At 41.1% G+C, this 26,619-nt stretch overlaps 1 protein-coding gene across 1 annotated transcript in view; it reads right to left on the minus strand.

Moving 5' to 3' along the window:
• The window catches only part of tsnare1 (T-SNARE Domain Containing 1), a 156,278-nt gene that overhangs the window by 10,093 nt on the left and 119,566 nt on the right, over window positions 1-26,619 (minus strand). The window contains exon 11 of the mRNA XM_020637027.2: window positions 11,493-11,602. Coding sequence (XP_020492683.1) covers window positions 11,507-11,602 — 96 coding nt within the window. The 3' untranslated portion in view covers window positions 11,493-11,506. The remainder of the gene's footprint in view (window positions 1-11,492; window positions 11,603-26,619) is intronic.

Consider the following 26,619-nt stretch of genomic DNA (forward strand, 5'->3'; position numbering starts at 1 on the left):
CCCACAAAGCTTCGCCTAAGAGGATTGCTGTTCAGACAGAGAGCTTATTGTCACACTTGTTCATAGACATGGATTAACGATACCAGGCCTAAAGAAGTCCAATAACTGTGGCAGCAACTCACAAGTTCCCCTTCACTGGGCTCAGATCTCCGTTTCAAAGGGACGGGGATCAGACTGTCTGCTGCATGCTTGGCATAATACCTCATATTTGTTTAACGTCGTCAAATATTTGTCCAGAGCCAGTTTGTTAAGCATTAATCTTCCTCTAAAGTTAAAAAAAAGGAAGCCAAATACGGGGGCGACTTTCCACATCTCTGTTTCAAACGATTCTCCAAAAACTTCTCCTCCTGTTCCCTAAATATCAATTTCTCTTTTCAATATTTATTTTTCCGCCATATCAACGCAGTACGGCAGCGCTCCTGAATTCCCGCTCCGTGTTGTCAACTTAGCTTTTTACATCATTTGAATAAGCCTCTTTCAGTGCGAGCGAGTGCGTTGTGTTTCATCGAGACTAAAGCAGCTTTGGAGTCTAAATATAACATCCACTGCATTAATTCTTTAATATTTATCAGAGGATGGGGGGGGGGAGGGGGAAGGTGCTCAGAACACAGCGTATATCCGTGTTAAAAATTCATCAGGAAGACATGAAACAAATACACAAGTTGTGCTAAAGTTCTGACACAACTTGATCCAACATGCACAAACGCTTAAACTGAACCCCCCCCAGGGCAGCACAAATCCCTCAACAACAACCCGAAGAAGAAATAAAACTCTCTGTCTATGCTGTCTGCCGCTGCCCACATTGTGTTTGCCGATCCACAGTGTGATTTACGATAGCCGCCTGAGCACTGACTCACTTGTTTGATAGCTGCTCACAAGACTGACAACAGGCTGTTATGAGACTACATGAGAGTTGCAGTTTATTCCCTTGTGTGCAGTGTTGTGTCGGGGATGTGTGGCACATTACAGCCACACTGAAATACAACTCTGTTTAGGTGCCAAATGACGAATGTCGAGTAAAGCACACACAGGGTTTGAACCGGGCAACAGAACTGACTCAAAAAGTGAATACTTTGGGATTTTTGTCCTGTTGTGATGTCATTTTTAAGGTATCTTCATTTTTTTAATAGCCCTACAACCTGCATGTACACAAGCAAACATGTATGTAAGTCATTATGTTCTCTGAGGACTTAGACTGTTCCACCTAATGTTTCCATTAATTTGGTATATCTTTCATATGTCTGTGCTGAGAGCAGACTGTGACGTCTGATTGAGGCTGCACTGGCTCCTCATTGGCCCTTACAGCTGCTTGCTGATTCTTCTGATTGGTTGACAGCCCAAAACAAGATCAGCGTCCACATTTGCGAAGTGAGCTAACAGAAGTTACACTATTACGCTAAAATGTACAAATAAATCATCACGGGTTACCTTCATTTTTGGGAGGATAGTCACTGATTACACACTGGTCCTCTCAGTGGGATAAAAAAACGACTGGATGTCACAGAAACGCACAGATGTCATCACTGGAAAGCCGCCGATGTGACAAAGCGAGTGGATTTTACAGTAAGTTGCTACGTCGTAATGATAATGAAAACAGAACGTTTCAATATTTGTAATATTAGTCGTACTGGTATCTAAATCTGTGAATCAAAAGAGTGCAAATAAAAGTTCTTCATGATCTAGACTTTTAGAAACCTCGACGTGGAGGCGAGGCAGCTTCAAAGTTGTCATTCGGTGAAATACATTTTTTTTTTAAAGAAATATGCAGAAGTTAATGTACAATATGACTCACTGATGTCCAATGATATCCAGATAATGTGACAACATTTGTACGTCTCAGGAGGTCTAGTCAGGAGGTCCTCGTTCCTCATTTAGCAAGCGCTATATTTCACTCCTTGAATGTAGTTTCATTCACACACTCCAAAATATTGTTGCTAGCTTTGGTGATGTGGTTGCCCGCTGACATCAGTCAGATCAGCTTTACCTGTATGATTAGCTTGAAGGTAGAAGTTCAAACTCAAAGTACTTTAGTTATATTTTAACTCTGACATTTGGTGCCTGTCACTTTTGACATACCGTGAGCCGTGTGGGAAGTTTTTTTAAGGTGAAAGGAACAATTCTGAGGCACAGTGGGGTCGATATTATCGAACACCGCAGCAGCAGCAGGAAGTGATTCAGTGCCGCAAAATGAACCAAAAAACATGTCATGAATGTGATTAATCAAAATGTACGCGTTCACTCTGAACCTCAATTGCGTCACAATTTACACATTAACATTGACAGCCATGATATTACTAAACATTCACAACTACATCAATGATCTCCTGCAACCAAATCAAGTCATCTCCTGCTGGTTATTGATTTTCACCAACTTTTAAAGATGTTATCAATGAAATGCCTCACATACTGCAAAAGACAGAAGCCTAGAAAGCTCTGTTGAAAAAAAGGGAAGGACCTATTTTCAGAAAATATTTTTGTTTTGTTCTTAATAAACCAACTTACACACAACCATGTTAAACATGACCCACTGCCGTATTATGGCAGCCATTCATTTTACCTGGTTATTAATTTATTTGTTGCCATACATGATGTAATGTAGAAATGTTATTATATAAATTTCAACATGACACAGAAAAAAGCAGCCTCAGCTGTCAGATGCAAAAATGACTAAGTTCCTTTTTGTTCTAGTTTTTATTTAAGATGGCGGCTGCATTCTCATCAGCTTCACAGATTTGAGTCAATACAGAATCAGAGTATAAGTGAAAACCAAGCAACTACTCAAAAGAGCAAGAGAAAGAAACAACAACCACAAGTGTGTGCAGAGAGATTGCTGAACAATCATGGGTACACTTTGTAACCAGGCAGGTTTTGCTGTTGTGTAAGCACTTAAAGTAAGTCTAGCTGTGTCATTGAGCTGAACACATGAATAACAACGGTGCTCTGATTCATACTAAACTGCTATTTCTGACTGTTGCCTGAGCAGCCGTTTCTGTTTGGTTTCCTCCTAAAGGCCACAACTCAAAACATTTTACATTCACTTCGCAATCAATTCCATTTCTACAGAGCTCAACAGTGACCGCCCACTTTTTCCCCATTCAGATTCTCCATTGACATTTCACAAAATCCTTAAATCATGAGATTGAAGCCTGGAACCAAGACAACCAGAGACTGCAGTACTCGTGGCTATAGTACATCTGATTTGGCGCCAAAACTGAAAAAATGCAAAGGCACAAGACTGTGTACATCATTTCTGTTCAGAGTCAAGGAACTACACATCCCATAATCCATTGCAAATTATGAAACAGAACTTTTGTAGTTGTTATTGTGTCGTAATATGTCATAGTTAGTATTTTTGAATAAATTACAATCACTGCGGCATAACAAGGTTATTAGTACATTTCCTGTTAGCTAACTAGCTAGCCAGCCTGCAAGCTAAACAATTTGTTCACATCCGCTGCCGAGGGGGGAAACATTGCCATGGCAACATCGAGCACCACCCTAACCCTACAGTAGCACGCATACTGCATAGCCAAGTAAATGAACAATAACATCCAGTGCCCGGGTTGGTTGTGTACCCGACGCAAGGTTAGACAGCAAGTATATCTCTGACTTAAAGCAACATTATGGACATCGGTTTGGTGTGCTTTGGGGGTCAGCCATAAGGTCTCTGAGTTCTATTGCAAAACACATGGTGTATTGGCATTGCCAGTTCGGTGGTCAATGTGTAAAAGTCCTGTCCAATATTCACTCTAGTACGGCTTCTTGCTCGGTCACTCTCTTTCTCTTCTAAGCCTCATCCGTCACCGTCCTCTTCTGTCTCTTTGCCTCAGTCTTTGTATCAAACTCACAAACTGGCTTCTTTTTATTTGAAGGCTGGTGTGTGAACTAGTGCCGTAAAGCTGTACGTACTTCTCGTGAGAGAACTGCGGCCCGCTGCCAAAGTAACGTAGAGCTGGAAGAAGGCGTCCGGGACGCTTTGTGGAAATGTGATGGACACCATTATCCCTGTTGAAAGTTATCTTTAGCCCGACTTTGAAACCACTATTTGAAGGTTGAAAAATGACATCTTGTTTTTGTTTTTGTTTTTTTAGATGTATTTTGGGGATTTTTGTGCCTTTAATGTAAAGATAATCAGAGAGAGAAAGAGTTGGGAAAGGAGCCACAGCTGGATGCGAGCCTGGGCCGCCTGCCTGGAAGACCACAGCCTCCATACATGGGGCGCGAGCACCAACGACAGCGCCCCTGACATCTTGTTTCTTCAAGGTAGTGATGTACTGAAATCAGTATTTTAATAAATACAGAGCTATGATCGACTCTTGCCAAAGTTTTGTAACCATTGATATTCGATTGGTTTTACTTTGGTTTTGACAAGAACTATATTTCAAGTCAAGGTAAACACTGTTTGAATATAATAACTGTGGACTTGTTTCACACTGTCGCTATAAGACCAAAATACTGACAGCTCTTTGAACAACATCATTTGTATTATGGATCTCTATGATTGCTTCTTAACACATCTGTATGTTTGCTATTCTACTTTCAAAACCTCTTATGGCCACTTGTGGGTGCATAACATTTTAGATTTATTAAAAATGTATGTATAATCATCACATTTATTGTGTATATGTTTACAGTTAAGCACACAAATCCACTGAGGGAGCACTAGTCTCATGACATTACTCCTTCGGAGCTGGAGTTCATCTGAATGAGATCGTTTCCCCATGAAATGTGAAGTTGAATACATATTGCTTTAGTGTTTCCTTTTATCTTGATAGAGCTATGAGTTATCTGCTATTTGTTACAGCAAGTAACCGGTGAAAAAATTTGATGGGCATTAAAAAGTATTTTCCATCACAATGGATCACAAAATTTTGTTTTGTGTTTTCCTTTTTCTCATCCTCCGACTTAAAGCAACAACATGTAATTTTCACACCTTAAAATAGTAGTATATAACTAATGCTGACGGCGCTACATGTTAATACTTTAAATTCTGTCATGACTAGACAGCTTAAAAAGGTTAAAGGTTACATTAAATATGTTTTTCTTTCTTATAAGCACCTTTAAAAAAAAGTCAAAGCTTCAACAGGTTAGTCTGCAGACCACTGGGTGATGTCACAGTGGATCCCCTCTTATAGACGGTCTACAGTTCAGTCCTGGATGTTTTGTGTGAGCGGTAGTTACTAAAGCAACATGACATGTGTGCAACTTTCCCTTTTTTATAATGAATTGAGGTGTTCTTCCATTATCCTTCGTACCCTCTAATACTTGTGTGAAACCAGGTGTGTAGTGAGTCAAATCCTATGCTTTGTTTAAATTGGCTTTGTGTAAGATCCATGAACAGAACCGTCTGAATTCTGTCTTTGATTTGTGGTCGTATCATTAGGGATCAAACTCTGAACTGAACTCAACTGAAGAGCGTTTTATATTCTGTTGATCACCAAGAATTATGATAAATGGCAACAACAAGTAACAAGATATATTTTTGGAGGAAAGTGGAAATGATTCTCAAAACATAAAAGAATGAACATTAAAATGCAGTGGGTATAGAACTCCATATTACCCTTAAAAAGCAGTTTATAGATAATGTGCAGGACAGGTAATCAGCTGTTTGCTTGACAACTTAGACTAAAAAAAAAAGGCTGTATCTTATCTGCTCTGTTATTCTTCTAAAGTCTGTTTCCTTTCAGAAAGTGAGTCACTTTTCTTAAAAATGATGTGGTACACATGACTGTTTCGATTTCAACATAATTGAATGTGCATCCTGCATTATTTCATTATGCATCCTGCATTATTTCATTATGCATCCTGTGTTTTTGCCGCAGGGCGCACACTGATTTCAAATGGAAGTTGAATAAATATCTATAAGAAGATAACCTGACTTCTACCTCAGTAGTATTTTTATGGTGAGTGTATGGTCTTGATAGTTTAAAGTCTTCTTTAAATGACCAATATGTAAGATATTTACTGAATTTAATCATTTTTGACCTTACTTTAACATCAGAAATTAAGGAAACATGCTATATTGAAGTGCTGGCTTCTCTGAAAAACAATGCAGCAGCCAGTATGTCCTCCTTTTAACTTTAGATTACGGTGCAGAATTGTTTGTTTTTGTATGCCGTATGGCCACTTTGGACGCCCCTCGATTTGCCAGGCAGACGTCAAACCAACAGGTGCTGCAGCAATGGAAGCAGGCAAGAGAAGTGGTTCAAATAGAAGTGACTGTACCAGACCTAAAAGCCTCTGCATGTTTCTAATAAGCTTCAAAACCTGACTCATGGTAAACTAGATTTAACATTGGAGATGCTTTTGAAAAATGGAGAGAGGGTAGAGCTCAGAAAGGTTTCAAGGCCAATGCGGAACTGGCTAAACACTGAAGCTTCAGTGTAACCTGCATGCACATCGACTCTAGGGATTAGGGGGCGGGGGGAGACAGCTCTCTCCAATGACTTGAATTTGGACTGCAGTACCAATTTTAAACACCAGATGTCAGAGTTACATATCGCTCCTTTAATAAAAAAATCAGGCTCATTAAGTAAGTTATGATGCCATTTAGAGTTAAGTGGACAAAACCACAGGGTATGCTATAAGGCATTACTTTGTTTTTTTTAGGGAATAGGGAATGACATGCAGGAAAGGAGCCACAGGCTGGATTCGAACCTGGGCCGCCCGCTTGGAGGACTACATCATCCACACACTGGGCGCTTGCACCAACCACTGCTCCACCAGCGCCCCCGGGCATTACTTACATGACTAGCTACTTCCACATTAGTGTGTAAACCAGAGCTGTCTTCACACATGCACTCCTGGAAACTTCTAGAAAATTTCATGACAGGCTGTCCCTGGAATTTTACTGAGTTGCTTTTTCATATATGTCCCACATAGTGTAAAGTTTCCCCAAACGATGGGAGGGACTGCTCTCAGGAGACATATACCGTATTTAAATAAAAACATTTGAAGAAATGTAAAAAGGTGCTTGTATAACTCTCATCGCCCCATTTTGACTCAAAGCTGGGGTTGGGACTGGGGTGACTTAAGATTGGAAACCCAGAGGGGAAATGTCTTAGTTGTAGCTATAAATAAGTGAAGAAAAGTAGCACAATTCAAATGTACTTATCGTAAAATCGAATGGCTCATTATTTTAACCATTAAAAGGGAGAAAGTGTTGTTTTATTTTCTCGGCTGTGTTTCAAAGAGAACAGGAAACCCATCAGCAACGACACAATGAACAAAGTGTTTAAGCACATGGCGCTGACATGCATATAGAGAAATCTCACTCCCCAAATGACTTTGTAAACAAGATGTGAGGGCACTGCCAGTAACATAATTCGTATAGGAATAAGTGTCAGGGCGCAGTTATTGCATTATTTAGAGTGCCATAAAGCGCCAGGCTATTGATTTCAGAGCAGAAGCAGCTCTGCAGTTATTTCTGTCATCGTCACTCTCATTAAACTGATGTACGGCGCCCAGCTATCCTCCTTTCTGCCTCTCCTGCTTCTGTTCTCCATCGCTTTTTTCTCACCCTTTCTTTGCACTCTGGCTGGAGTTCAGGAAATAAAAAAGCGAGGAACACACTTGTTGCCTTGAACAGCTTTTTAAACTGTGTGCGTGTTTGGATCGTCGGTTAAAGGTATACGTGACCGTCATGGCTGTTAACAGATTCACCAATAAAAAGCTTTGGAATCTTAAGTTATGCAAGAGCTCTCATACAGGGCCCAATACGTTTCATCTGACAATGCTTCCAATGTTGATGTTGAGAACATGTAACTCAGGTCTAGTGTTTTAGTACTTGAATCTCAAGACCGGTATCGGGATCAATTTTTTGAAGGTCTTGGTCTCGTCCTCAGACTGGGTGGACTGAGGATTTTAAATCAAGACCACCACTGATAGGTTTCTGTCTTTACTGTGATTAGAAGGAAAACACCCCTTCCTTAATTGACAAATAATTTCAATTCATCAATATATATATATTTTTATCTCCATGTTACGGCCGCATCTTTACCGTAGTTCCGATCTAAGTGAGTGACACGCCCCCTGCTTTTTTTTTTTTATTGATATTTATGGTCTTGGTCTTGTGTCAGATCAGTATAATAGGTTAACTTCAAACATTGTGCAAGGTCTGTGAGCAAAAAAGATTGACTTTCTCAGGAGCTGATGGACGAATTGGTTCATCTTATCACTAAATTGCAACAAGTCTAATTTTTTTTAAGTTTATAATCAAAGAGCTTGCATGGCCTGCTCCGACCTCCACCTCAGCAGCAAGGAAGTGTGGACAACAGGTTCAATACAAAGGAGAAATCTTGCCTGCATATTATCCCGTATGCTCTTTTGTAAAGCGTCTTGAGATAATAGTTGTTATGAATTGGTGCTATACAAATAATGATTGATTGATTTGGTTAGGCCTCATAGTGTGCGTGGCTGTGTGCAACGTTAAATGTTTTAACCACCACCAGGGACAATCGGGGTTCCCAGACTTTAACACCGTTATATTGGGGGTAGCGGGCTGAAGTTCTTGCTGACTCGTCTCTGTATCTGTTCACATCGATTCTCGGTCCTGGATGATGATGCCCTCTCTTTAAGTAAACTGGACTCTGACAGTGGCTGTTTTCTAATGTAATAAAAGTATTATATAATAAAGTATTTCAGAGGAAGGGATGTCAAACACTTCATAAATTAAAACATTTATGCATGGCAATAACATTTTATGGAGAAGGCCAAAGTGTTAATGTTTGTATTTCTTCTGCAAAAATCACTTAAACATTTAATTAAAAGGTCGGGGAGTCTTTGCAGAGAGATCAAGATGTTTTAAACTCCACATTGTTTCATGGAGCCAGTGTTGCCAGATGAAAAATATAGTATCACAGCTTTAAAATGATCTTATTTTACTTTAAACTACATGTAAAAAAAATACCAGACGAGTCATAAATACCACCTACCTCACTCTGATGGGAAGATTACGTTAGGCCAGACTCAATCAAAGATGAACTGAAGCGACGGGGTACAGTCAAATTCTCCATCGGGCATTAGTGGTTTTGCATTTATTAGTATTTATTGTGCTGTGTAAGGTAAAGCTCAGACTCTAGATCCAGTGCCGATATTTATGTTTTCATTTTACTATGTATATGATTTATGAACTGGGATATTACAAGCTCCACACTGGCCAAAGTATCTGTCTGCACAGCCTGTACTCTGTGTAGAGTAAACAAATTAACATTAAAGACTGCAAACTCTGACATACTGCACTGCTTACAAAACCCAAATAGAGCCTTTAAAATAGACTGCTGCTTTTTACAGAAACATACATGATTGGTACGAGTATAAGACAGGGTTTGTTTTCCCATTATAACACATCTGACAAAATTCCAATCCTCTTACATTCAGAGTGTTTCATTTTAAAAGCCAAATTGATTTAGTTTCACAACATATGTAGTCCATATAATGATCGTGACTGACTCCCAAATTCCAAATACTCTCTACGCGCAGCTGTCCATCAGCGCTGCACACTACAACGCCGTTCTCTGCCACTCGTGTCAATGATTGTGTTTCCACAGCGAGCGCCGGAGTACGCTGCAGGCACGTGTCAGGTAGACAGAACAGAACAACCCGGACAGGAAGTCAGACAAAGAAACGCGCAGAGCGTCTTGTCGACTTCAAAATAAAACACAAAATATGGATTTACGATTGTATTTTTTGATCACTTTATCACTATATAAATATAATAGCTGTCACTCACAGCTACAATGCCAGGGGTATGAAAGACAGAGGGACAGAGAAATCGTCTTGAAAAAACGCGATCAAGAGTACGCTAATTCAACTGTTAACCAACTGCCGCCGTTGTCCCACGTTGACCTATGTTAACAGTTCATCAGTAAATCAGAGTCCTTAAAAACTGTCCAACAGATTTCACAAAACAATCTGTGAAATCAATTCTTATATGTTGAAACATTTTAATTAGAACAGTCAAACCATTCATGTAAAAAAAATGCGATTAATCACATTTTTAGTGGCATGTTTTTTTTTCCGCATTTCATTTTTTTTTTACATTTGCTTCATCGTTTATCAATGGAATATTTTCAGATTGTATTGGTATGGTATGGTACGATACTTAGAACTTTAAACTTTGGGTTACCTTTTAATGAAAACTAAAACAACATTATCAACTCCCTTTTATTCCCCATGGACTTAAATACAAACACAAAGAAGGTGAGCTCGGTAAACTTCAATACATCTTTTTATAAATACATTAAAACTGAAGCAAACCGTGGTGATGTACTCCACGTCGTCTCTTAGTTTCCTTTCTAAGTGCTGAGACTGTCTTGCTGTGGACACTTAAAATCTCTCACCACTCGAGCGCCAACTGCCAATGGCTGAGCCTCAACATGGGCCGGTCGCCATGGGAGCATCGATTCAGCCTGCTGTTTTACGGACAGAACGCTTTGTTCCACTGGATTTCCATTTTGCTGGGGTTCAATACTTAATGCGAGCTGACGCATCTTGTATTGAACATAAAGTGAGTGAAAAGGACAGAGAACTTTTCCTGCTTTGAGTATGTTGATGTTAAAATTAGTCAGGTGGCCTTTCACTGTCACGTTACTAAACCTGCAGGCTGTAGAGGAGGGCATCTTATTCTTATAAATGTTTCCTTTAGTCTTTTTTTTAAAAGAAAAAATCTATCACTTGTTGGCAACATCGGAGCATTAGGTGTGTTGGTGAATCTCTGTGTAACAGTTAGCCAGCCAAGACGGTCTTACATGTCTCTCGTTCTGTAAGAGAACCTTAAAGCACAACAGGCCGCTTTATTTTGAGCAATTTGCTATTTTTTTTACGTCTTTCATTGGAACTCAAGACCAAATTACTAAACAATAATCAAGCTGCGACAGAAACAAATAATTAAAAACAATAATCAAAGGACTTTAAGTATGTTATTGTTGCAGCTCCACATTAAATAATGACCTGTGTTATAACCTGTCCGTTTACACTTACTGACCAAGACTCATCCTTTCAACAATCATAATGTGCCCCACAAATACCGGAGAAAAATGGGATTCATATACCGTTTTCACACTAGCCAAAATCTCCTGAAAAACTCCTGATACTTCCAGGAGGAGCTGTATATGTGAACGCAAACAGCCTAATTTTTCTCTCGGACTTAACCCGTAGTGTCTCCTGCCAAACCCCTGGTATTTTTTCACACAGCAAGTCTGAATGAGCTGAGGTGAGAACGCAGCAGGATATTCTCCGGAGAATTCAGTTCGGGCCAATTGGAAGGGGGGAGTGACGTGTGTGAGTGTCCACATAAAGCTATACCTTAGAACACAGTTTCAAAATAAAGGCCATTACCCTTCTGCTCGTGTGTTGATATTACATTTTGAGTTTAGTGAAAGGTAAATACCTTTAATCGTATCCCTAAAATATATTTTTTCTAAACACACACAGAAAGTGTCAGATGTCTGCTATAGGGTCGCAGTGTTGTGTTTGCAGAAGCTCGATCTTACCACAGAGGCTAGTCTCATTTTTTTGTTGAAACAGCGATGATGATGATGAGGATGGTTAGGACGACGGCTCCGATCACCAGGAGGTAGCACTTCCTCTTCCTGAGCTGCCTCTGATGGAAAGGAAGGAGAGTTCAAGCATTAGCCAACAACCATATCAAACATGGCGCACTGTCTTAAACTGCTCTGTGAGCTCTGTGAGCGAGTCATCTCAGAGGAGATAATGATGGAGCTTTAAATCTTCGCCTGTGGTTTACATCAGACAACAGTCACTGAACAAGTGGTTTCACAGTTTAAAAGAGATACAGCTTTCAATGCCGAACCACTGCTGGATGTTTTTGTAAACATGAAAGTCATCGCCACAATCCATTATCAGCTCTGTAAATGTCAAGCTCCTGTTTATTAACCAAACAGCCACAACACCCAGGCTGCCATGTTTTGTGGCTTCTGAGCTAATACAATGCAACCCTTAAGCCCCGAGTTACATATCTCACAAGCAATAAAAGAACAACAAAGGCTGACAACTACAAAAGGGAACTCAACGACTCAGAAAAAGGCATGTCCACAGGGTAAGCTGAAACTACAGTGAAGGAATGATAAGATACCGAGTCAGGCTGACTTGTAGATAAAATGACAAGCGAGATGAATGGAAAACAAGACTTGTGGTGTACACAATCAAGATTCTGACAGTCTCACAAATGTTAATATTAGTGTTCGTTTTAAGGCCTTTTTGTGATATTGCAACAACCCCTGGACGTGTCAGTGCTCCTCCTGTTGCCTAGTATCTCTCCCCTCTCAGGTTGCCAGTTCATTTGATGTCATGCGCCTGAGTCTGCTGGGCCTTGGTATTTAAGATGACTTCTTCAGTCTCTCTCTCTCTCTCTCCCTCTCTTGCCACAGCTAACTTTGTTTTGTGGTCTTTGTTTTTTTACCTCAGCTACCAACTTCTAGCAATCCCCTACCAACTGGGCGGCTGTGGCTCAGTTGGCAGAGTCGGTTGTCTCTGCACTGGAAGGTCAGGGGATCAATTCCCAGCTCTTGCAGCAACATGTCCATTTTTTTCCTTGGGCAAGACACTCTACCATCAGTGTGTGAATGTGTAGGTGTGACCTGAGGTTTAAAAGCGCTTTGAATAGTCAGAAGACCAGAAAAGTGCTATACAAGCTCAATTCCATTTACCATTTAATACATGCACACACTTTCACCATTACACTCACCACTGATTTACAGACTGCATATTCTTTTATTAGGATATTTTGCCTTAGTTTTCCATAAATTATAGTTTAAATAACTTTAAAACTGTGTGGTCTCCCTGTTTTTTTATTTATCTAACTGAGCCATGGGTTGTGACAATATGTTATGCACGTCAGGGGTGCAACCCAAAGGGGCAGGAAAAGGCATAGTGTAATAAAAACTCAAAAAAATCGCATTTACAAAATATATACATTCTAATGCAAAAGATAAACAACATTTCTGGTTCAAAATATCCATCCAGCTTTTTCCTGTTTGGGGTTACAGGGGTTGGAGCCGATCCCAGCTGTCATTGGGCGGGAGGGAGGGTTACACCCTGGACTGTTCCCCAGTCAATCACAGGGCTGACATGTAGAGACAAACAACCAGTCACACTCACACCTACGGGCAATTTAGAGTCACCAATTAACCTAACGAGCATGTCTTTGGACTGTGGGAGGAAGTCGGAGTACCCAGAGAGAACCCACGCATGCACTGGGACACACACAGAGAAGTCCAACGGGGGATTTAAACCAGGAACCTTCTCGCTGTGAGGCAACAGAGCTAACCACTGCACCAGTGCAGCCTGATTTAAAACAGCCTCAGTTTAAAAAAACAAAAAACAGAGACACATTACCGGCCACCCAAAAAACCCTTACATGCTTATTGTTCATTTCCAAACTGCAAAGAAAATAAATCTACAATAAGCAACTTCTTCAGTCAGATATTAACAAAGAGCGTGCACGATTTAAATACTTTATATCAAAACAATACAGAACTTTAAAAAAAATCAAAAGCTGTTCCCAGACACTCAGCATCAAGAACTGCTTGGTCACAGCACATGTGACTCAGAAACATGTGAAACTGCATGTTTTCATGGCTATATGCACTCCCTCAGTGGTTTTCATTTTAAGTGCAAAAACCTCTTGAGCAGATGTGAACACCTCTTTCTGTTTCGTTTCTAATACTGCCTGTAGAGTCATTTAGATTTCAAATGTTTCCTCTGCACAGCACATGAGCTTCAGTCATCCATGTCAATTATTGGCCATGTCTTTTAAAAAAAAAGAAAGAAGTATTGGCTGTGTTAAGCAGAAATATCAAAGGAAATAGAGTGAAGGAGGAATATTTATATTTCCTAGTCTCTCCGGGCGGTAACGATGTGTTGGAGCACAGAATCTATGTTGTGTTGAAACGCTATTTCTCCCGTTTTTTTTTTTTTCTCCCCCAGCCTGTTTTCTGCTACAAAGGCAGCAAGAGCAGCGGTTTAGACCGGAGCCGAGGCTGGAGTCTTTAAATCCTGACGCGCTTCAAAGCACGGAGAGAGCAATTCATCTTCTTATCTGAGACTCAAAACAGGCTTTCTGTGTGGAAGAGAGAGGGAGAGAGGGAGAGAGGGGGGAGCCGAGAGAGGGAAGGGAAAAAAAAAAAAAAATGCTGTCGAGTAATTTTCCGTTTAAACGTTCCACTCCACAACAATTTGCATAAGCAGCCCTGCGTCTGTGATAAGAAGATTGGTAATTTTCAAAGGCTCTGTGGGGATTGAGAATTAAAAGCCTTTCTCCGCTATCTCCCCTCTTGCAGCTGGCCACCACAGATTCCCCAGCTTCTCTCACGCGTTTTTCCTCCTAAACTACGCCTTATAAACTTTCTCTGCCGTCCTCTTCTTCTCTGTTCGCTCTGACAGCGCCGAGTCACTCCCTCTCACTATATACTGTATCCCCTGCACACTCCCCCCCCCCCCGCGTCTATATTCTCTTTCCCTTCTTCTTCTTCTTCTTTCCCTCCTCCTCGGTCATCCCAGCACTGCTGTTATTTGGGGAGAACAAGAAAAATAAATAAGGTAGAGGGGGAACAAAAAAAGCGCTTAGTATAACAAAGGAAGTGTTGCAGTATTTTTAAACCAGGAATTTTCACAGATTGCAGGGCAGGCAGAGAGAGGCGGGACAGAAAGAGTCACAGAGGGAGGGACAGAGGAGGATAGACGAGGGATGCTCTTATCAATCTGTGAGGGGAATGTGTCCTCAGAGCAGGCTCCTCTGGGCCTTTGGGCGCTGCAAGCCCTCAGGGAGAAGACTTCTTGTTCACTTACGATGTCTAATACGAGGGGAATAGTTCATATTTAAGCTGGAGTTTTAGTTTTTTTCAGGATTTAAAATGCATTCTGGTATTTTTAAAGTTAGGCTTGGCTTCTTAAAGCTCAGTGGCGGTTCTAGACCACTTTTACTGAAGGGGCCAGTTGTTTTGTCAGAGGGGAACATTTAACCCAGGTGCAAAATAGACAAAGATGAACGCTTTAAAAATATATATATTATGCCAAATAATAGCACAAATCCTTAAATACCACAACATAAAATACCATCATTTAAATTTGTTTCACGAACAGTATTTAATACTAGATTGTGAGTCCAGTTGTTGAGTCAAATACTGTGTATGTTTAATAGGGGGGCTCTTCCTTTTGGAGGGGTGGCCACAGGGGGGTCCGATCTCAGCGTTTCTGTCCCCTGTTGGCCCCTGCCTAGAACCGCCCATGTTAAAGCTGTAGTCAGCAACTTCATACTGCGCCCTTTACTGGCGTTCACGAGCAGCGATGGAGCAGGAGTTTTTCCTCCTCATCCACTTTCGCACTAACAACAGATGGATGGTCCTCCCACGACACTTAAAGCTATCTCACAGTGACACTTTGTCAACTTGGAGGGATCATTATGCACCTTTAAAAGGTGCTTGATAACCTCACAGGCTTTGCAAGTTACTTTATGAATAATATATATGCTCCTAACACCTTTTTTTTTTTAAATATTTATTTTTTATATATAAATAACATCCAGAGATTTCATTCATTTCTGTGTTGCTTTTTATTTTACATCTTTTTTTTCTCTTTTTTGGTTTCATGTTGAATACACTACAGGTTGTACTGACTATGAAAGTCATTCCAAACAAACTGTAACTCGCTCTACTGTCAGGTCTAAATACTTTAAAGAAACATAGACATATGAATTGTGGACTTTTTGTTTGAGAACACTTTTAATGAATGTCACAATACTCACCATTAACTTGTTGCTTCTTAGCATGCTAATCCGTAACATACTGTCTGCTTATCAGACAGTCACTCAGGGTGTTTTCACACCAGGAAAGTCCTTTAGTTCACTTTCTTTGGTCCGGACCAAATACAATGTTTCTTTTTTGGCTTGGTGAGGTTCGTTTTCACATTGCACTTTTCACAAGAGGCCCAGAATATGTAAATAGAACCACACGTGTGCAAAGGTCGTTCAATTATTGGACAAAAAGGTCTTTGGCGGTTTAAAGCGGTAAATGAGAACAAGAACGCACTCGTTGTCCTGGTATTGATTGGGTTCATACAGTTACAAACGTTTGCAGAACATTTTGAGCAGCAAGAGCGTTTGATACAACGATCGGTTTTATGGTGCGATGCTTATCATTTTGCAACGACGAAGACGTGCTGCAAGAAGAGCTGCGGAGTCCATGAAGTTGTATGATTTTTAGAACTCTGTCAGACTGAGGTCCAGTCACTTTCACATCTCAAACGATGCGTACCAGGGTTCGTTTGGAAGAGAACCGAGACCACCTCTTCGGCTGGGTCTCGGTTCGGCTGTTTGGTGCGCACCCGAGTTCCATGGTTTGTATTCACACCTGCCCAAAAGATCCGCACCAGGGCTTTAGTTCGTTTCAAGCTAACTAACCAAGGTAGGTGTGAATATACCCTTAGTAAGGCCTTATAAGGTAAGTCAGCAAAGGCATATTAAGATCATAATTCATGTTCAACAACTTCCTCACTTACTATCATCAGCTGTGATTAGGACAGTATTGAGGGCAAACTTAGTTAATGGCCTTTTAGCTAAGCACGCTGCTAATTAGCATGCCGATAAGCACAAGCTAGTGGTGAATATTGGGGTGTAATACCGGACTCGAACAGTGACCCCAAAGGTACAAACCAAACCGCGTTGTCTATAAAAATGGCTGCTCAAACAGGCTGTTTGGAGATTTTACCTTTGTGACATCACAAAGGGCAGTAACCCTTCCCCCAGGTGGGTGACACTCCCACAGCTAGGTGTAGTCACAGTATGCACACGCATGCACATGTATTTTGATCGGAAAAAAACGTGCAAACCTTTTTCCCCATTCTCATTTTCGAAGATCATCAAATATGTTCTTCCTATTGCTTCCCATTGGACATCTACGCAGTTGCATGTGAGTTGTGCAAGTAATCATTCAAACTGAAGCCTGTTTGTATCCTCAACGTAAAGAAGTGAGTTGATACAGCTCATCCTGGTATGCATGAGGGTGAGCCCAGGAATCTTGTCAAAGGAAGAGTATTAGGCTGCTTTAAGCTGCGGTCTGACCACAGGTGAGGGTCAAAATGTAAATGTAGCTCCCCATGACGACAAGCCGAGACAAAGATAAAACACACCTGCATTAATCTCCATTTTTCTCCTTTGTGAGCAGAACCCTGCAGATACTTACAATCTGTGCACTAGCTCCTTTTTTTTTTTTACCTTACAGGGAACCATTCTTCATTTTCTGACAGGAAATACTGTCCCTAGACTTGGAGGTGCTAACCCTTATTCCGACCGTTTCACACTCGGCTGCCCCACAAAGCCAAGTGTGGAGGTCACAGGCTCACAGAGCTGGCAGAACCATATCATCGATGAAAAGCAGAAATGCAAGCCCGAGGTCATCGGAGAAGACATTTCAGGGCTTTCATGCAAGACCGGCGTCACCCAAAAATAAAAAGTCTGCCGAATTCGCAACAGGCCAAGCACAAAAGAAGGTACGCGTAGCAATGACCTAAAAAAATCACAAGTGTTCTCCAAGACTACAAAACGCCACTGGCTGCTAAATCTGTGCAAATACAACAAAAATACATTGTCTAACACTGAGCTCATGCAAAGTGTTATATGCACCCCGAAATGTGCTTCAGAGCAGAAAACTTATCTGTGCGTCAGTGCTGTGTGTGGATATTTAGAATGCTAAAAAGCCTTGTTGCTAAAACATTTAACAACTTGTCTGCTGAGAGTTGGTGGTCGTGGCGGAGGTGGTGCTGCAGTATTTAGCACTACAAGGGGAGTCGTCGTCTCTCAACTGGAAGGTCGAGGGTTCGATCCCTAGCTCCAGCAGCTGCATGTCCGATGTGTCCTTGGGCAAAAATGTAGTTACTTCTGATGGTCTCACTATATAGCAACACACTACATCTGCCATCAGTGTGTGACTGTGTAGATGTGACCTGTGGTGTAAAAGCGCTTTAAGGCCCTGTTCACACTTGACTTCGTTTTTCAACTGCCAGCGCCTTTTTTACATACAAGCCTATGGAAGATGGAAAAAGAATGAGGTCTTTTTAAAAAGCAGACGCCTTTTCAAAAAGCGCTGCACCCGACGCCTTTTTCAGTTGTTATTTTCACAATTATCTCAACTTTTCAGAAAAGCGCTGGGTGACTTCAAGCGCCTTTCTGACAGCTGACCAATCAGGACGAGTAGTAACCTACGTCCCTAGTTACTGGTGCCCAAAAACTTCCACCAGATGTGTGTGCATTGCGTGTCCGCTCCGGTCTGTTACGGGTCCGTGCATCCTCGTCCGTCAACACCCACCGGCTGCGTTCTCAGTCCGCAGCACGGAGAGCACAGCCGGACAGCTGGAGTATTAAGACAAAGCAATTTCTGCAGTAATTTTACAGATTCACTCGCGACAGCACGAGATAATACGATGTTCGTGGTATAAAACTCAATACAAACCTTATAAACACGTAAACAAACACACAAACGGTTGTTTTTCTGAACCGTTAAGACGGAGTGTTTTATTCTGAAAATAAACCGGATGTTTTAATGTTGTGTCGGTGTCTGACTTCCCGTCCCGTTTGTTCTTTTCTGTGCTAAATTGATGCGTTGTGCTCCGGCCGGCTCCGGCACGGTTGCGCCGTAGGCTCGGTTCCGTTGTTATGGTTACAGAACACTCATGCATAAGCGCTCAAAAGGCGCTGAAGGCAGCGCTTTTTTCTGAAAAAAGAAGTCCAGTGTGAACACTGCCTAAGTAGTCAGAAGAAAAGTGTCTATAACATTTATTTATAAGGGATGTCACTTGTAAACTTTATGGAGCTCATGACCGCAATTCCACCCTTGCTTGACCTAAAAATAAACTACTGTCTGTAAATATAACTTTTACTATTTCACGATTTTACTATAATTACTTTAATCAGGGGTTAAACGTGGCAGCAGCTCAACAGACATCAGCAGAAATGCATGGCGGCCGATGACCCTCTAGAGCCCCCTGCAGTAAAAGATGGCCGACGTCACTCAGGCTTTATCCATTTATATTTACAGTCTATGCTTTTAAGTTATTCATCCGTATTTGGGGCCAAATTCTCCATTTGGACTACAGTGAGGTGTTAGAGCCCTATAAAGCCATCCTAGTTGAAGGTTGGTATTATCCCTTGGTACAGCTACAGCTTTTTCTGCATTAAACTGTTGCTTCCTAAACCTTTAAGACTCTTTGTTGTTTGACCTCTCTCTAAGCCCAATAATGAACTGTGCCTGTTCAAGAAATCCCACTTGTGGATTAAAGAGATTTATAAAAGTCAGCAGGTTAAAAACTAGAGGGAGTTGGGTCAGAAGAATGAAGATACAGAGAAGAAGGTGGAAATGGTTTGCTGGCCTTTCCCTTTTCAACACCATTTTATAAAAACATTCTATCCCAAGGGACAATACAGCAAAAAAACAAAAACAAATTATGACCTTTAAATATGATAGAACTGCCAAACAAACCCAACTATTTATCTCAACCGTGCCTCCCGAAACGTGGGAGACAAACTGGCAGTGTCTCTGGGAGAGGAACTACTTACCTTGTGTGACATGAGAAATATCCTCATAATACAACAATAATGCCATGCAATGATAATGGCCATAATATTATTTTCCCTTTATCGCATCTGGTTGGGAAAATTGGAAGTCCATGAAATAAATAATGTTTACAGCGGAACTGCCTCACTTGTAATCGGCTTATGTGCAATTTACATAAAACTCAGAGTCCCATGCAGTCATCCTGATTATGATATTTAAGAGAAAATAAACACAGACTTCACGGCCAAGCCTGGCATCCTGGGAGAAAGCCCTGTGATAGTCATTGTCCACAATAGAGCGAAAAACACACACACCAGCACCAGCATATTTGGCAGTGTATTACAGATTGATTGGACTTTAGTGAACATTTGCAAAACGGCCAATCACGTTGTCTACCGCTGACATGGTGGAGGATTCTCCCTGACCAGAGCAAGGAATTGACAGAAAACTAATAAGCTTATACTAGTTTGGGTAAAATGTAAATAAATACAGAATTTGAGGATTTGCAACACATTGCAACCTCAATATTCACTTGTAAATAGCACAAAGACAAAATGTTAAAGCTGATAAATGTGATTGTTTTCTGAATGGTAGGTTCTCAGTCATTCAGGTCATGGTAATTCCAAGCTTGATCCAAAGGCAACTTGATTAAAGTTGATCTTGTGCATGGCGCTAGAAGATTATAAGCATGTTAATGGCAATGGCATCTGATCCCCTAACAAATTATTTGCCGATTTCCACATAGTCCATGCATGTTGCAATCTGTCAGCGCTACGGTTTTGATCCGTCGGATGGTGCCGGTGGCGTTTCAAGAGTCCGTTGGGGCCCTTGGCAGAAATTTACTGGGGGCCCTTCAACTGGTGTTCAACACCTCATCCTTCTCTTTTGCTGGTGTCAGAAACTTAAGTGATCTAATGTCTTCATTCTTTTTCCCTCATTCTTTTAAAAAAAATGTTTTACTCAAACGGATAATTCCTCTTCATTTGTCGAACATTTTTACAAACTCAGGTTTTCATAGGACGCTGAGAAGCTTAGCAGCACAATGAGAGTGAGTGCTGTCAGATGGGGCCCCTCTGAGGGAGGTTTCCTACTGTCATTGCAAAATTGACTGACTTCCTGTCCGGGTTGATCGATTATGCTTGACGCGTGCTTTCAGATGGCTCCATTGAAGTTGTGCATAACATTTAAGAAATCTAAAGACCTGTTAGAAACGTGCTTAAGATATAGCAACACATGGTTTGGAAATCATGTGAAAAAAACGTAAATTTCTGCAGTAAATTTGAGAATAGTGTTTGATTTTCTTGTTTGAATTGTTAATTTAGGATGCAAAATAGATACTTAAGTTTCAATCAAACGGGGTACATTAGAGGGCACAGCTACAACGAGGAGGAAAACAGGCCTTTACATAGCAACACACAAGGCTTCACCTCTGACAAACTACTTCAGATCTTATTGTTTCAAAGGCAGCAAAGTCATTTATTTTGATGTAATTCACTCATCCAAACTCTTAGATACTACAGTGACACAGATTTAACCTTTTTTTTCTTCACTTACAAAGGCATCGTCATCGCTGCTATTGAAGGTTAACCTTCAGTAAGGAAGGTGAACTAATCTCAGAGCAAAGTCTGGTGTGTACAATCAAACTGGCTTTAAAGTGCTTCACATCACATGTCTGTCTGTGTGTGTGTGCGTGTGTGTGCGTGTGTGTGTGTGTGTGTGGAAGTCAAATGGAACGAGGCAGGTGTGGTGTAACCTGGCTTTGTACTGCTGCTCTGACGGAAATCACTCTGCGGTGGCTTTCAACCCAGCAGACGTGTGCTCACACATTTATGGTCTGAGGTACAAAATAGTTTTTTTACAGAGGAAGGCAGACTTGTGCAGCTCATTCTAGATGCATACATGCAATACAAGTACCCTATGGATCCTACCAACATGAAAATATTGTTGTTTCGAGTGTGTCTGGGACTTTCTCAGAGATCCTTCTTACTCGCATGCACAAGATTTTTAGGTAATTTACATAAAAGTGTCCCGACAATAACCATCGCAGCTTGAGTTACAGTTGTAGCGCGCAACAGAAAGCAGCATGTTACGGATGGTTTTCAAGGCATCTCAAAACCATTTCTTGTAAGCAGCTGCATGAAAGTAAAAAGTAAAAGTAGGACAAAATGACTTACTAGCTTCAACAGTTTGTGCATTCTTGATTGAAGTGGTAAAAATGCTATCAGACCCCAGCCTGATTTATAAAACATATAAGGATCATCTGAGACTACACTGACATGTCAAGCATATGGACACAAAACGCCGATTACAGAGATATGCAGACGATCAAACAGGTTTGGGCTCATAAAAACACAACTTTTTATTTGTAAAATTCCAATGTGCAAACTGATCACAGTCGACCCATGATCCGTGCAGATCCCCTCCCACTGTTCAGACTGCATGTGACCTGCAGTTCAATGGAACATTCCTCATCCATTTGTGAATTAAAAGTACTACCGCTAAATCCCTGAGCAGAGTCTCAGTGAAAAGAAAGGCAAGGTTTGAGAAGTGTCTGTTGGTGTGGAGATCTGCTGTATGTTTCTATGGACATTCTTTGCGGCCTTTAAAACTGAAAAAAAAAAAAAAAAAACTGACAGAGCCAATCAAAGTTTAGGTTTTTTGCTTGCCATCTGGTAATGCCAATCAGGTTTCAAGGGGACCCAAACCACCCATACAGCCATGCCCCTGACCCCCAAATGATGGCCTTAGATTTTTATTTTTTCCTTAAACTTGTTTTTGAGCCCCCATTCCCTGCAGAGCTGATGAACCCTGTCCATGTTTAGCAGTGATGTTTTTTTTACTTCATCGCCATGTCTTCACATGCAAATGAAAACCCATTTACACTAAAGGCATACCTCCCTTATATAAACAATGTGAAACAAAAGCTTCCACATATACTGTCTTGAAGTTTGCCTGAAAAGTAAAGTCATCTTTTCTGTGGTGTTCTTTTCAGTTTGTCATTAAATGTTTGTGCTCTGCATAGATTCTTTCCTCAGAGCTCTTGTCAATCAAACAGCATGAGCATTTCTGTGATTACTTTTTTTTTTTTGCCTGGATTGTTTGATTTGGGATTTTCTGTTCATCAAATTTCTATAGGAGGCATTTTGTCAACAGCATCTTCTCTAAATACACAAGTTTAGTTCTAATCTGAATCTGAAAAAGTGGGGAGTTTGCCATGTGTACAAGAGCTATTTAAAAACAGAATATACTCTATTAACAACTTCATTTCAGAAAAAGTTGGGACGTTGTGTCAAATGTCAATGATTTGTAAAACATTGAAACCTCAGATTTGATTAAATATATTGCAAAGACAACATGTAAAACACTCAGGACTGTCATTGGTTTAGGAAATGATACGCCCAGTTTGAATTTGAGGCCGACAGCAGGTTTTAAAAAAGTAGGGACAGGGGCAACAGTAACGTTTTATTGTTGGTCTTTAATGTTCCTTAGAGCACTTTGTAATGTTGGATTTGTTAAGTGCTATACAAATGAACTTTTATTTTCTCTATTTATTGGCTGCTGGCTTTGGCTCTCTGGACTGCTAACACGCCAAAGTGTCCCTTTCCTCTTTAACCCAGAGAACAGGGCATCCATTCCAAACAGGAAGTCACATTTTGATTCATCAGACTTCTGGATTGTTTCCACTTCGCCTCAGTCCTTTTCGGATGAGCCAGAGATGATGACGATGTTTCTGAAACTGGTTTGTTTACAGTTTTCTCTTTGCACAGCAGAATTTGAGATTTCCCAGAAACTTCTTTCACAGAGTGCTGAGCCCCTCCCCATCCTTACTTCAGAGTGACTCAGCCTCTCTGGGATGACCAGTTTAACTCATTAAACATGAGATACTCCATCAGGTGTTCTCAGCCTCTGAGTCAAGATGGGCATGTAACCTTCCAAAAACAGGGAAATTTCAGAGTTTTTTAAAGTTTGATATTTGGGTTTTTGCCTTCTTTTTAAGAACGTGAAGGAAATCGGGAGATAAGAGAGTGGGGAATGACCACAGACTGTAAACATCAATGGATAAAGTCTGAGTGACGTCAGCCATCTGTTCCTTCCGGGGGGTCTGGAGGCTCATCGGCAGAAGCCGCCATGCTGGAAAAGATCTTGTCGAGGCTAGCGGGGAATCATGGGAGTTCTCTCTGCTACTCCCCCCAACTCCCCCTCGCTGAAAACTCTGCGCTGACATAATAAAGACGAACTGGTATAACTTCCATGAGGTTTGTATCGCAGCAGCACATACAGCAACAGTACGGCAGCTTTCTGTAGCAATTCTCTCTTTCCTGTGTCGCAGTCTTTGATGTAACATCTAGTGTTTCCACGGCAACGTTAAACAATTTTTTTCATGGCGGTCGCCTTGACAAGACATGTCCTGTTACTACTATAAAATTACTGATTTCTCTGGCTTTGATAACTGTTGTAAATATTTGAGATAATGTAAGTACTAAACAAATAAATAAATATAACATACAGTAGGTTTAGTTCATTTTTAATTAATTTAGATATTTTAATATTTTTTAAATTCTACATATTATCAAAGCTGAAAGTTTCACTAAGAAAAACATCTAAGAAATGAATCCATGTTTTATTTGAAGTCAGGTTTTCCTATTCCTCCAACATGCTCAGGTCACCCGTGTCTGATGGGGGGGGGGGGGGGGGGGGGGGGGGAGCCACATAAGTGTCACTGACATCGACCAGGGGAACTTCAAACATTGTTATTTTTCCTCCATATCCTTCAAAGTCCAGAGGGAGTGCAGGAAGAAGGATTGAACGCTAAACCAGTTTCCCTGCAATGTGTCAGCATTGGTACCACCCCCCCCCCCCCCTCCCCCACCCCACCCCCCTCAGTCCGAGTGCAGTGATCAGTCAGAGCTTTACCACTGTGATTAGCCCATTCCTTTTCATTATCTTATTTGTCAAAAAGGCAACAATCTGTCTGTGTCTTGAGTGTGGATGGGTCCATTCATCCGTCCACCCATTCATCTGCAAGCCATCTTCCTTTTTCATCTTATTTTCCTCCCCCTCCTCCACGTTCCTTTTGTTCATTACACAATCACAGTAGCCAGCGCCTTATATTCTCCTCAATTAAGCCAAGGGAAAACTGTGTTGACATCGATTTTCCTTTTTAGATTCAGAGGGATGTAGTCTCTCAGTGGGAGATCAATTCCAGCTCTGAAGATGGATGGACTGTTAAGTCTTTACAATGACAGCAGATCCAATCAATAATAACTTCAGGTATTTCATTGTTTTTTTCTTTCCAAGACGTGTGAAATAGCCACAGCTTTGTTCACTGAACTGCTGGAACATCTGTGTTTTATTGTTAATTATAAACCATCCTGTGCGGCAATCAACAATCAGGGTTCATTGTGGTCCACTGAACACAGATGAGGTGATAAAACATCACGGCAACGAGATAAACTTGCAGCGGGGAGAGTAATCTGCCTTCGCATAATGGATTATAGATTCAATTTGTTCTCGGTATAAAGTGAGTAGACGAGGCGGGTCCCAAGAAGAAAATGACATCCGCTCTTAATTGACCATGGGTGGAGATGTGCAGCGGTGCATGAACACCAGCGTCGAGGAGTGTTCAAGGCTACATCAGCGCTCCGGATTAACTGCAAAGAGTGTTCAGGCTGCTCCCCCCCCCCCCTCCTCTCTGCCTCCCCTCTCTGGTGAATTTTTATGAGCTCACAATAGTGCCATCAACTTCACGCTTCATTCACTTCATATTGAGTAAATACAAGCTACCAACTGGTAAAATTGTTCCAATCAGCCCCAAGAGGGAATTAAAGCAGATTTAGAGGTTTGATGGCAGATGCAACACCCAAATGACCCGCATCTAACTGAAGCTGATCTTGATTTAAGCCCTGCAAAGTCTGCAGTGTTTAGTTTTAAAAAAGGGTCCTGGTTGATCAACACGGTAAAGGGTCTGGATCATTTGATCTGCACCTCTGGTCAAAACACTGACCGCCTTTTTTTTTTACCCAACTTTTGAAAAACTTGGGGGTTAAAAATCTGTCTATGAAATAAATAAAAAAAACTATCCCATGACAAGCTGGATAGCCTTGTGGTTATGTACGTGCTCCATGTATAGAGGTTATAGTCCTCATCGCAGCGGGTTTGAATCCGACCTCTGCTCTTTGTCTCCCCCCACTGCCTCTTCTTCACATTTCCTGTCTTTTCTCATCTGTCCTATCTCATTAAAGGCTGTAAGATACTTTGACATGTTGCAGAATTACAAACTGACCATGTCACATCAGAGCACCAGATCAATGGTGACATCGACAGACTTGTACCACATGATAATAATAAGGTGGAAAGGAAGCTCCATGTGCCTGCGGTGCAGCTGTGCGCCTGTCGTCCGTAGCTCTGACAACATTCTGGCAACTTGTGTAGAAGACCAATTAAACGCCGCTCCTTCCATCTCTCTTGAAAACCTGCATTCTGTGTCACCTCTGTCTTTCTGTCCAGCCTGATCACTGATCAACGTAACGCAGGGGCAGCTTGTGAGCTTGGCGACTCTTCTTTTTTGTTACTGTTGTTACTGTTACTGTTATCTAAGAAGATAGTTCAAAGTGTCCCGTTTAATACATTTTTGTGTCATCATAATACATTTTTACGTCGCTAATTATACTTTTATTAATAAAAAAAATAAAAAAAATGCCCCCTTTCGTCCCAAAACCTGCTAACTGGCTGGATTTTGCCCACAGGCCGTAAGTTTGACACTCCTGTTCTATACATTGTAAAGATGACTACACGGCTAAAACACACTAATTCTAATACACCTGAACGGTTCTGTACCTCTGCAAGTGGCAATAAACATCCATTCTATTGTGTTCTTCATTGATTCATGTTAAATCTGAAATCTTCTCGAGGTGTTAACACTTAGATCTGGCTGACTGTGGTAAACCATCAACCAATTAATTATTTGTGTATAAAAATGTGAAGTTAAAACTGCAGTGCACAAGGACTGACGTTTCAGAAAGATGTGATCTTGTAGTTCTCCTGTGATGTGCTG

The sequence above is a fragment of the Labrus bergylta genome, chromosome 8 (genome assembly GCF_963930695.1).
Source record: "Labrus bergylta chromosome 8, fLabBer1.1, whole genome shotgun sequence".
NCBI lineage: Eukaryota > Metazoa > Chordata > Actinopteri > Labriformes > Labridae > Labrus > Labrus bergylta.